The sequence below is a fragment of the Acipenser ruthenus genome, chromosome 23, assembly GCF_902713425.1.
Source record: "Acipenser ruthenus chromosome 23, fAciRut3.2 maternal haplotype, whole genome shotgun sequence".
Taxonomy (NCBI): domain Eukaryota; kingdom Metazoa; phylum Chordata; class Actinopteri; order Acipenseriformes; family Acipenseridae; genus Acipenser; species Acipenser ruthenus.
The window spans coordinates 28,077,604-28,089,925 of record NC_081211.1 but is presented as its reverse complement, the minus strand read 5'-3'; the positions used below and the strand labels follow the sequence as shown (position 1 = coordinate 28,089,925).

General features: G+C 43.9%; 1 protein-coding gene across 4 annotated transcripts in view; it reads left to right on the top strand.

Annotated features, from left to right (window-relative positions):
• LOC117413326 (netrin receptor UNC5A-like) overlaps window positions 1–12,322 on the top strand; it is a 111,271-nt gene that overhangs the window by 84,519 nt on the left and 14,430 nt on the right. For 3 of the 4 annotated variants that reach the window (XM_058997110.1, XM_058997113.1, XM_058997112.1), the window contains 6 exons: window positions 353–517; window positions 4,833–5,021; window positions 5,493–5,792; window positions 6,986–7,073; window positions 8,010–8,178; window positions 10,828–11,061. In XM_058997110.1, coding sequence (XP_058853093.1) covers window positions 353–517; window positions 4,833–5,021; window positions 5,493–5,792; window positions 6,986–7,073; window positions 8,010–8,178; window positions 10,828–11,061 — 1,145 coding nt within the window. The remainder of the gene's footprint in view (window positions 1–352; window positions 518–4,832; window positions 5,022–5,492; window positions 5,793–6,985; window positions 7,074–8,009; window positions 8,179–10,827; window positions 11,062–12,322) is intronic. The other variant, XM_058997111.1, reaches the window with a different exon arrangement.

Genomic DNA, 12,322 nt, shown 5'->3' with positions numbered 1-12,322 from the left:
ACACCTTCTAATCTCAAAACCTTAGGATTCCAACAACCAGCACTGGGGACAGAAGGAGCACACACTTGTATTAAAGTAGCACTCCATGGTACGAAAGTGCAGTAGAAAACATGTGTAAATACAGTATCTTAACTACCCCAGTATGGAGAAGGGCCTCTTTGGAAAGAAGCATATGTACCTTCAAAGTGCAGAACAATGCATCTCTGCTTTTCATCCTCATTACTCTTTGGCTGGAAGGGACAGGTCAAGGGCTGCCCCCCCCCCCCCCCCCCTTCCTCTTGCTGCTCAGGACAGTCACTATCTGCTCAGCAGAGTTGCATTGCTTCACTGTTGTCTTGTTTTTCACGGCCAGTAGACGGAGGCTGGAGTGCCTGGAGCGCATGGTCAGCGTGCGGAGTGGACTGTAACACGTGGCGCAGCAGGGAGTGCACCCAGCCAGTGCCGGGGAATGGGGGCAGAGAATGCCAGGGACTTGATCTCCAGTCCAGGAACTGCACCAACGAGCTGTGCCCCCAGAGTGAGTATCACTACCACCGCCCACCCCCTCCGATCCGTGCAGCTTTAATTGAGATTCCCCTGAAGCAGAAAGACTGTAATAGATGCACAGTCACCAGGTGGTGGCAGCAGCCACTAGCCTATTGATCCGTTCATTGTATTTATTTATTTAGAACTGAGACCAAGGTACCTCCTCCCAATCCCGATATCCCCTACCAGGGGTAAAAAGCTTGCCATTTGATTTTCTTTCCCAAGCCAGATCTTTAGATGCAGGTTTACAGTTACACAGTGACAGTGCATCTGTTTAAAGTGCGGATGATTTATGGGTCATGAAAATGCTACTATGTTCACTTAAAGTAAGACAAATTAGTGAGGAGTGCTCAGATTACAAATGGACTGCTCTTGGAACTGCAGATGCATGCGTTACAATGGAGGCCTTGAGATGTTAAACTCCAATAATGATTACAAGGTATCAATGCAGGTAAAGTCTGTATGGTTCACAATTAAGTTAATCTTAGAGCATTCATTTACTGTTTTAAATTGCTGTTTTTGTTATACTGGTTGTAGAACAAGTCACACGTTTGTTCAGCTGTGTTACAGCGTTCTGCTTCAGTATTATTCCAGGAAAGGTTTAGTGTTGGACTGAACTTCATTTAATGTGCGTGACACAAGAGTGGGATCAGAACAAACTTTAAGAAACTTAAACTTCTCAACCATTTACTACTGTCTGAGGTGCCAAATAAGCCCATTGCACTGAGGTGTGAGTGAAGATTATCAATTCATCAATCTAATTGCACCAGCTGGCTGCAAACATCAGGCCATGTGAAAATCGAACCAGCTCAAATTAGAACATCATCAAAATAATTGCAATTCTGATTTGTATAATGAGGTATAAGAGAGTCTTAAAGAATCAGAGCTGCTTGAGCTAAATGTATTAGAAATTAGAAGCATATGGTGCATAGTCGGGTTCGTTTTGCATTCGTTTACAAAGCCACCTGAAAAGAAGTGTGACATGGGGAAGTGGTTCTTTATTCACTAAACAGACTGAGAATGGACAAGGGATTCCCAAATACAAGTTCCATAACTTCCAGGATGAAGTGCAGTCCAAATCCGGTTGATAACACAAGGGGATCGGGAATGAGAGGGAAGAAGGAGCCCATCCCAATGGTTACATCCAGTTCAGCAGATATATTTATAGAAATACAAAAACAAACAGGGTCTATTCAAACTACTAAATGGCTAAACTTCTTTCTCAATGTCTAGGAACCCTACAGTGCAGCATTCACAAGACCTCTGCGTTCGAATATATATTGACTTCCTAGCGAATACCACGAGGTTCCCTAAATAAAGTAGTTCAGATAGTTCAATGAAGAGGAGGCTGAGCTCCGGACTGCTCTCTGACCTGATCAAAACTAGCCAGCTTACTGTTCTATTAAACAATTCACAATTCCCCGATCATTGTCTTCATCCACTTCACACTCATTGCTCATCTATACATTATAATGGAGGCCAAATCAAACTCACTGCACCTGTTCCAACCTCCAGGGAGCTAGCATTGGTCCTTTTGTTAAAAACAACAAAAAAAACCCCATACAGTACAGTTGTCCCTTATAAATGTATACCATGTTATGCTTGCAGAGGAAATTTTCACTTTACTAAGTTTCCCCTATACTTTGCATTCACCATGCTTTATAATAGCATGAGTTATGGGATACCATGTTTTTACCATAATAGCTTTACCATGCTTGGCTGTGCTTTACCATGCTTGAACTGTGGGTTGTTACATTTGCTGTGCTTTTGTAATAAACCATAGCATGGAAGACAAGTACCTTACCACTTGAACTAAAAGGACTGTTCTGGTTACCAAGGTTACCACTGGGCTGCGCGACTTCTATGATTTATCGCAAAAACATACAAGTGTGGAAAAGAAATGCGTGGCCTTAAAAGCCAATGTGGAGAACAAAATGTTCACTCAGAGAGGAAACAAAAAAGAAAAGTGCTACCCAAGCAAATAGGCCAGACAACATACAATTAAATATCAAACACACACACATACACACACACACATACACATACACACACACACACACACACACACACACACATACACACACACACATTTCAAGTTGACCCGTCCTTTTAATTATTCAAATGTCGTATCGAAATCAATGACCCTGCTACGGCAGCCTCGACTGGGCTATTGTTATTAAAAGGATCATTGGCGTGTGGCACCTGCAGAGGCTGATAAACTGAGTGAGCGATCGGTCGATCAGCTGGCAGATATTGGTACAGAGGGATGTGTGTGGAGGGGGTGGAGGGTGAACAGAAGGGCCCGCTCTGCTGGGAGATGTTTTGATAGGTGGAATCGATTTGGGATACAGGGACCCTCAAAGGTCACTCGGATCTTCTCAGCTCAAGGTTAACACTCTGGCTGCTGATAATGTAATGTTGTTAGGCTAGGTGTCCGTTATTGGCTTGGTATGTCAATGTGGAAGTGGCCTCTAGCTGCCCCCCCCCTTCCCTGCCCCTGTATCATTTTTTACATTGGAATTGCAAACTCCCTGTGGTCTGCAGGGAATACAAGTATTCTGCTGAGGTTAATAAAGTGCACACACAGGTCTGCATGTGTCTGAAATAAATCGACGCCTGCACAGTACATGCACAGAAAGAAGCAGTTCCCACAGAGATGTGTTAGCCACTTAATCAACTAAATGAACTACTGCACATTGGCACCTATATAAAGTACGGCTAAGCTGCGGCAAGCATGTTCCCTGTGGGAGTGGATTATATTGAAGTAACTCTAATGGTGTGATGCTGAAGAGCTCGGGTTGGTTTGCACAGAGGTGACACATCAGGAGGAGGGGGCAGAGGGTGGCAGCGTAGCTCATCGCTCTATACTTGATACTGACCCCTGGGCTGTCACCGCTGCCCTTGCAATTTGAACAAGGAACTGAACCCTACGAGTAAATTGAAACGGACACAAAAGAAGAACGGGGCTCTGTAAGCAGCATTGTGCAAAGAGACAGCCAGCGCGACACCTACCTTCTGAAGCCAGGCCTGACTGAACCGCCCCCCCTGACAAGCACACAAATTCAATTGACAAATGACAGGATTCATTAGGCTGGATGTGTGTTCTGTGGCTAATTCATCAGGCCATTGTTCAGCCTCCCTATCGGGGTGTCGTGCCTGGAGTTAATGAAATCTCTGTAATTACATCTGGATAGACAGATGCTGTGGGTCCCTGATCTTTATGATTTATCTGGCTTGTCTTTCACTCGCCCCCCACCCACCCCCCCAAAGATAGGTACAAAAGCACATACACACAGATAGAAAGATAGGTACAAAAGCACAGACACACAGATAGAAAGATAGGTACAAAAGCACAGACACACAGATAGAAAGATAGGTACAAAAGCACAGACACACAGATAGAAAGATAGGTACAAAAGCACAGACACACAGATAGAAAGATAGGTACAAAAGCACAGACACACAGATAGAAAGATAGGTACAAAAGCACAGACACACAGATAGAAAGATAGGTACAAAAGCACAGACACACAGCCACAAAACGTATTAAATAGATTCACCCTACCTGGGTGTCTTCAGGAAGTGGGAAAGTCTTGAAAAGAGGGTTCAGTTTCATGGTTGGTTCGCCAATGTAAGAGAGAAACTCCCATGTCGCTGGTGGCCAGGTCTACCCTTACATTAAGGTCATAAAATAAATGACTCCAGGCTTGCTTGTGTATTGATTGACATGTTTCATAACTGAGCATGTTTTCAATCTGAGACAGTGTGCAGCCATATCAGAGTGTAGCACAAAAGGACCCTGACGAGGTTTGTAATCAAAAAGGTCTCCAGAAGGGAGCAGGGCTGCCCAATGTGCCTGAAATAATTTGAACCTCCAAAACACTTCACATTTACTTTTTAAACATTAATAAAATAATTGCAGCATCAAAATACATGTTAAATAAAGAAAAATGAAAGGGGGTTACACTTGACTCCTTACACCAAGTTAGTTCCAAAGACTTTTATGTTTTATCAAACCTTTTTCAGGTTGGGTGCAGCTGCCTTTAGAACACAACAATTACTGTAAAATCCTTTAAATGTGGTTGATGTGATTTCTAATAGTAATTCCTTTCAGCAATGACTGTCCATATTCATTTATTTTCGCAATAACCAATCTCTGCTTTTTCTGTCACTCTTAAAAATAAATACTTAATTAAATAAATCAGTAATGCCAGCCTGCCTGAGAGTTGGAGTTTCACAGTGTCTGTATGTTTGTGTGTGTGTGTGTGTGCGTGCGTGTGTGTGTGTGTGTCCTTCCCAACCCCCAGCTGCTTCTGGCCCCGAGGACGTGGCTCTGTACGTGGGGATCATCTCTGTGGCGCTGTGCCTCACCCTGCTGCTCATCGTGGTCATCCTGGTGTACCGTCGCAAGAAGGAGGGCCTGGACGCTGACGTGGCGGACTCCTCCATCCTCACCACCGGCTTCCAGCCCGTTGGTGTCAAGCCCGCCAAACCAGGTGCGTGCCCGGGCACCTCCACCCCTGCAGAACACAGCACCCTCAGCAAAACAAACAAACCCAGTCATAGTATATGTCACTCTGTGCACCTGCCTGCTCGCCTCCCTGTCTGGTTTTGTGTGTGTATACAACATGTGTTTTTGTATGTTTGTCTGTGGTTGTGTGTTTGTTTGCATGCATGTGTGTCCATCCATGTGTCTGTGTTTCTGTTCGTGTGTGGTCTAACGTACTTTAATAGAAACTGTGAAAATATCTATAAAATGAGAGCTGTATAGCTGTCATCTAGAAGAACATTCTGTACCACAGTGTACCATTTTTAACCCTTTCCTAGTCAGATATCACTTTTCAAGGGGGGGGGGGGGGGTTGTGGGGTTCCTTTTTGGGGGGTGGAGGTTGGGGTGCATATCTGGCCGTTTACCTGCAAAGCATTTGGAGATTTTCACGGAGACCTATCTGTTTTTGTTCTAATAGAGAACTCCCATTTGCTTACCATCCAGCCCGACCTCACTACCACCACCAGCAGCTACCAGGGCAGCCTGCGTCCTCGGCACAATGCCACCGGCAAGTTCCCAACAACCAATGGGCCTCTGCTAGACCCGCTGCCGGATGGGCGGCACACCCTGCACAATGGCAAGCTGACACCGGACCCCGCCGACTTCATGACCAGGCTCTCCACGCAGAGCTACTTCAAAACCATACCCAGAGACATGGCCAACACCTCATACGGCACCTTCAACTTCCTGGGAGGGAGGCTGACCATTCCCAGCACAGGTGAGAGCCTTCGGAACCCCCGCAGTGAGGGTGTGCTGCTTCAAAGGTTTGCCGTGTTCAGAAAACGTTATTTTTGTTTTTCGTTTTTTGAAAATTTTAAAACAGTTTGTGTGAAATCTGTGGAGTTTGAGAAGTTTTCCTGCCAAAACTTTTTAAGACAAAACATTATGCATTATCAAATAGATATATAGATAGGAAACTTGACATGGTACCCTTAGACATGCAGTGATACATACACATTAGCCATTTTGTGGTGACACTAGACCTTTATTCATAAGGACAAGAAGCAACTTGGGGACAGATTGTCTTTAAGCTTTTGGAAATGAGAGTTTCTGCTCGATGAGTTGCCTTGTGTTAATATCTTCAGAGAGATGATTGCTGCAGTAAGCTGCTCCAGTGTGTGTGGCAGGGATGCGCTGTGTGGCACTGCGTGTGGCACTGTCTCTCTCGGGAGCCTCCTCCTGCAGTCCCCTGATCTATAAGGATTTGATGTCAGGGTTGAAGCTGATAAAAACAGATTATCTCCAAGAGGAGAGGAAGCTGAGATTGCATCTCTGAAGTGGCTGGAATGCTCTTTATCTGCCTCGAATCGGACATCCTTCTTTAGAGGCTGATTAATTCCTGCGGAACTGTGTTTTGTAATCTGAAAGATTTTCCTTGTCTTGGCAACATTTATAGGAGGCTGTGTGGTCCAGTGGTTAAAGAAACGGGCTTGTAACCAGGAGGTCCCCGGTTCAAATCCCACCTCAGCCACTGACTCATTGTGTGACCCTGAGCAAGTCACTTAACCTCCTTGTGCTCCGTCTTTTGGGTGAGACGTAATTGTAAGTGACTCTGCAGCTGATGCATAGTTCACACACCCTAGTCTCTGTAAGTCGCCTTGGATAAAGGCGTCTGCTAAATAAACAAATAAATAAACAAATAATAACATTTAATGTCCATCATCGTTGGGCAGTAAAATCCCCTTTAAGCCAGGTTTTCAGTCTTGCACATCAACTTGTTATGCAGTTTTGTGCAATAACCTCTGGCGCATTGCCTGTAACTCCAGTCAGTCCCATGAAAGAAGAAAGGGATGGTACAGGTATGGGTACAGCACATGCTTCCTGAGAATAAAGTGGGTTTCTCAGCACCTCTGATTTGAATTATTCTGCTGACCCGTACTCGCTGCTGCTGTTTGTTGTCTTCCTTTGCAGGAATCAGCCTCCTCGTTCCTCCAGAGGCCATTCCCAGAGGGAAGATCTACGAGGTCTACCTCACTGTCCACAAGAAGGAAGACATCAGGTATGTTTCTTTTCTGTGCTCCCCTTTCACATGCTGCTTGTGGATCTACCTTCCCAATAGAGCTGCACAAACCAATTATTCGATTGTTCGGATCGATCTCCCCACAGAAACCTGGGGTTGACAGTCAGGTGAGTGTCCTATCAAAGTGAAACAAGTGAAGAAACAGCTGCTCGGATTTGTGATGGCTGCTTTTCTTACCCTATGTGGAGAACAGCAATCCACACAAACCCAAGCAGCTGTTTCTTCGGTTGTTTCACTCGGAATGGTATAATAGCCCGATCGACACCAATGACCCTCACCCGTGGAGAGCTCAATATGAACAATCGGTTCATGTAGCTCTACTTGCTAATGGGACTGAGCGGTACACCAAAGCAGGCTCCTCCACAGAGTAGCGTACTTGTCTGCAAACCCCCCCAGTGTGGAGATTATTCTGAGAACAAGAAGAGTGTACAGTACAGGCAAATCAATACATTGCAGCAGATTTATAGAAAGCCTTTCAACCTCATGAATCTCCCAGACCATTCATGTGATGCTGAAGAGTGAAGAAGCATGCTCTGAAGAAGATGTGTGAACTTCTGAGTTACAATTATACACAGTGTCTTTTTGAGAAGCTCCATAGTCCATCAAGAATTAAAAGGATGTAACCCCTTAGTTGTACTCAAATACTACAGGTCTTGCCTATATCTAACATAGCGCAGTACTTCACATGTAACATAGATCACCGATTACCTTGCAGCACCTGGTATCACAAGAATTATAGACCTCAAGGCCAGTTTAGGATAAGATACAAAGCTTGCAAACACGGCTCCATTCAATCATCTGCAGCTGTTGGCTATCGTGTGATCATGTCCAGGAATGGAGCAATGCTGTTGTGGATATGAAAGTCTGTTGCTTTCCTGGTCAATGGCATGTACTCTGTGTCATTTCCCACTTGAGGTTATCTCTAGCTGGCTGCCAGACCCTCCTGTCCCCCATCGTGAGCTGTGGGCCTCCTGGGGTAGTGCTGACCAAGCCTGTTATCCTCAGTATGGACCATTGCGCAGAGGCCAGCCCTGACAGCTGGGTCATGAAGCTGAAGAAGCAGTCTTATGAGGGCACCTGGGAGGTAAGCAGCTGGATTATAATACATTCATACATAAATTGTATAGAGAGCTGGGTTGATTGTTTGATGATTGTTAGATATAGACAGACAGACATAGACAGATAGACAGACAGATACTACTTTGTCATCTATTTATCTATCTATGTTTAAAGTTAATTCTAGGGTGATCCTAGTCCAGTTTTAGATCACACCATTTTAGCAGCATCATTTTAACATTACCCAAATGTGGGCCGGGTAATCTTCGCCTTAGCAAACTTCTGCCTTTAACAGTAACATATCTAGCATGTTAGATATGCAAGAAAGTACATAGTTATATATAACCACCGATATAAATATCCCATGAAATAACTCTAGGAACAAAATAAACAACACTGACCTCATAATCCAACTATTACAAGAAAAAAGGCTTGTTGCTTTGACTTGTACAACAAAAACACCTGATTAATTGGATATAAAAGCAGTGAAATGGGGCAGCTGCTCACAGGTCAGTGAAATACAAAAGGAGCCGTCTGGCTTTAATTAGCTAAAGAGCACGCTGTCACCGTGAAGGGGGAGGCCTCGCCCGAAGGCCCGCGGACCCCCTCGCGCTGCAAGCTCCAGTCCATTAGGCTGTCAGTGAATCATTTTAATGCACCAGTATAAAGATCTGGAGCGAGGCTCAGCTGAATGAAACAGCAAAGCCGTGCAAACAGAACCGCACTTACTGTGCTGTACACACATACTCACATACACATGCTTTAACTGCAATCATTAGGGATGACTTGCTTTAAGGATGCTCTGGAATCTTTCACGGGGTCAAGCAAGGTCACGAACACCTTTCGTTCTCTACGCCTGTCCCCGAAATCAATATACTGTGCATTACCTTTAGACACATGTCTGAGGTTAATATGCATTATGCATTGTTATGATAACTCATAGCATGCACTCCTTAATATAAGTGACAGAATATATATATATGAAAATCCAGATACAGATAGACTTCCAAATACAGGTACACGATTACTTTGTCAAATATTGTAAATTGTATCGACAGTGTAAATGCATGCAGTTAATGTACCTGTAAAATCATTTTTTATGTTGAGTTCATCCATAAATAAACTCAGAGATGAAAACTATAACGAAGCCTAGAATCGGTAGCTGAGCAGTCTGTCTTCTTGACTCGGTTTTACCTTGAATGATTGTATCCGTGAAAAGCAAGTCCCTGACACAGCGGCTACGAGCTGACCTGATTGGATTGCAATGTGAGAAAACAAGATATGAGCAAAAGCAAGCTCTGAGCCGAGCCCCAGTCTGATGGGCTGCAGGGATGCTGACTGTCAGTCACAGTGACGAGAGACAGCAAAGCAACTTCAATCCAGCTGGAAGGAATGGGTAGAAATCAAGTGTCATGCAACAGGCTTTCAGGCTGTGAGCTGTGTCAATAGAGATGCCCCATCATTGCATATACTGGAGTACGTTCTGGGATTTCTTTAAATACAAGATTATTATTTTATTATTTATTTCTTAGCAGACGCCACCTGATCTTTTATAGCTTTACATGGCGAGAAAGAGAGACTAACAGCAAACGTTGTGATCTGTACCCACCCTAAATACAATTGTCTTCCAAAAACAGAGCTTTAAAGTCTCATTCAATTGGCTGATGCATGCGTTCTTTAGAAATGCACACGTTTGCTCTCTGCTGGATCTTCTCCTTGTCATCAATGTGTCTGCCTCTGCTGCCCCCTACAGTAACACCACTTACAATCACAGTCAGACCTTACTCTAAAATAATATACCACACTTGTGCGTGTGTAGTGAGTAGTGTTGTCTGTGCAGTATTAGCATGCAACACATGTTATAAACTCCATGGTGCTGAATTTTCAACTCTGGCGACAAGTTACCAATTACACACACACATACACACGTGTCTTAACAGATGTGGAATAGCCAAGAGCACAAACATCTCAAAATCAACATGTTTGTTTTGTGTTCCCTCTTGCATCAATCAGAATGCTAGAGTTCTGACTGAATGTCAGGGGACTTGTTCTAACGAGCATCTGCTTGTTTACTAATTAGTTTCTTCATTAGAGAACATTAGGTCCTGATCCTGCAATATTTCTACAGGGTTACCCTGAGATGGCATGCTTGTGTTCAAAGAAACAAGTGCTGTGGAATGGTACAAAAGAGCAACATGGTCAGGCTGCCCGCTGTGATTTTAAATGTAGTTACAGTGTAGTTTACTGCAACTGCATTGTGGTCACAATACAGTTCATCTTCAGCCTAAAACTACACAATCACTTGACAGCACTGTGCTGCATTACACAACCTAAATGAGAATACAATAATCTTTGGGTATATTGAAAGTAAACTCATTCTACACCCACACAAAACACACACGGGATGGAAATATGCTATACTACCCTATGGAGTGGATTATAAAGAATAATCCACTCTGGATTGGCTGCGTAACCTCACACGCTGCAAAGCGGGGGATTTCTGTTTCCATTAAGAAATTTCTCCTGCTGTTTTGTAAGCAGAATAAAAAACGGCCAATTTCGGTTGAAGCACTCTTTTATTTTTTAGCTGTCCTTGTGTTCTTAGCGTGACTACAGTTGTATATTTTGACCGGAGGAGGAGCCGCAGATGAAACCCCGCCCTCTTTTTGTGTTGCAGGATGTTCTGCAGGTGGGGGAGGAGCTGCCCTCTGACCCCTACTACTGCCAGCTGGAGGCAGAGTCGTGCCGCATCTTCACGGAGCAGCTGGGCCGCTTCACGCTGGTGGGGGAGTCGCTCAGCATGGCGGCTGCCAAGCGGCTGAAGCTGCTCCTGTTTGCTCCCGTGTGCTGCACCACGCTGGAGTACAGCATCAGAGTCTACTGCATGGACGACACACAGGACGTGCTCAAGGTGATCCCCCTTACAGGGTGTTTGCTTAAGGCTTTGTCCCGCCTATCAGTATTTAATTTATATGTGATTGTTTGTTCATTGAAGTTCTTGGGCATTGGTCGTGAATGAACAGTTAATCGATATGCAGTCAGGAAATGTTACCATATGAAAAAATCAGTTTTATTTGAAATCTTAATACCCAGCTTGTCTTAAATATCTGTTAGTGGTTTCCTGCTCCATCAAACATTCTTTACATATGTAATATGAGGATAAACGTTTCAATGGCAGTCTAATGGTGTATACATACAGACACCCCTATTGTCTAGTGACCATTGACATGGAACTAAACTTCACTAAATGGGTAATTTGATATCAAATAATTACCTGTTTAAGCCACACAAAATAAAGTGTGACCATCATTTGTTAGTTTGGAGGGATGACTTGTTTTGCAATCTCAGTTATAAAAATACTAAGGGAAAAACCTGTGCTCAGTCTTGATGGATTAAGAATACAAGATCTGAGGAAGTCAGCTTTCTGCTGTACCTGGAGTGCTGTATACAGGTTCAAACCCATGTCCAGATGGGGGTTGAGATCTGGGGAGTTTTTAAATGTTAATGTGTCTAAAAGTTATGCCTGTGGAAGCATGAAGGGCCAAAAGGGCTTCAGCAAAATGTCAACGGCCTGGCATTCATAAAACTTCACCAACAGCCTTTTAGCTGTCTGTGTTCTGTAATTATATTCAGTCTGGTGGAGTGGGTGGATGTGGGGGTTGTGATAAGGAGTCCAAAGGCATGGACCTACAGAAGGTAAATAATTCCTGCTTCATGTGTTCACGTAGGAAGACTTATATTGTTTCTGGGAATGCTCTGTAATTTTTCCACTGGTAATAGAAGAATAATGAGAGCATTTATTCTCGGTCCTGGCTTGCCACTGCACCCACTTGATGTTGGCACACACGCTGAGCCGGAGGTGCCTTTCTGGAGAGTCTGAAAAGCTGTCCTTCTGAAGATTCACTAGTTGCAGCAACCTTTTCACTCAAGAGCCAAGCACAGTGGGGTTGTGAAGCATTTGGTATGCAGAGAGCCATTCATGCCAGCAAATTAAAACCTCCATATCAAATGAATTTGGCACTTTACTTATCAATATAAAAAGGTGACAAAGAAAAGTGAATAACGCTCTATGAGTGTGTGGAAATCAGGCTTGTTGACAAGTGAATTGACCATCTTCTAAAATTGTGGAATAAAAGCCACCTAGAGAAGAGGGTATGAAGCTGTAGTTTTGA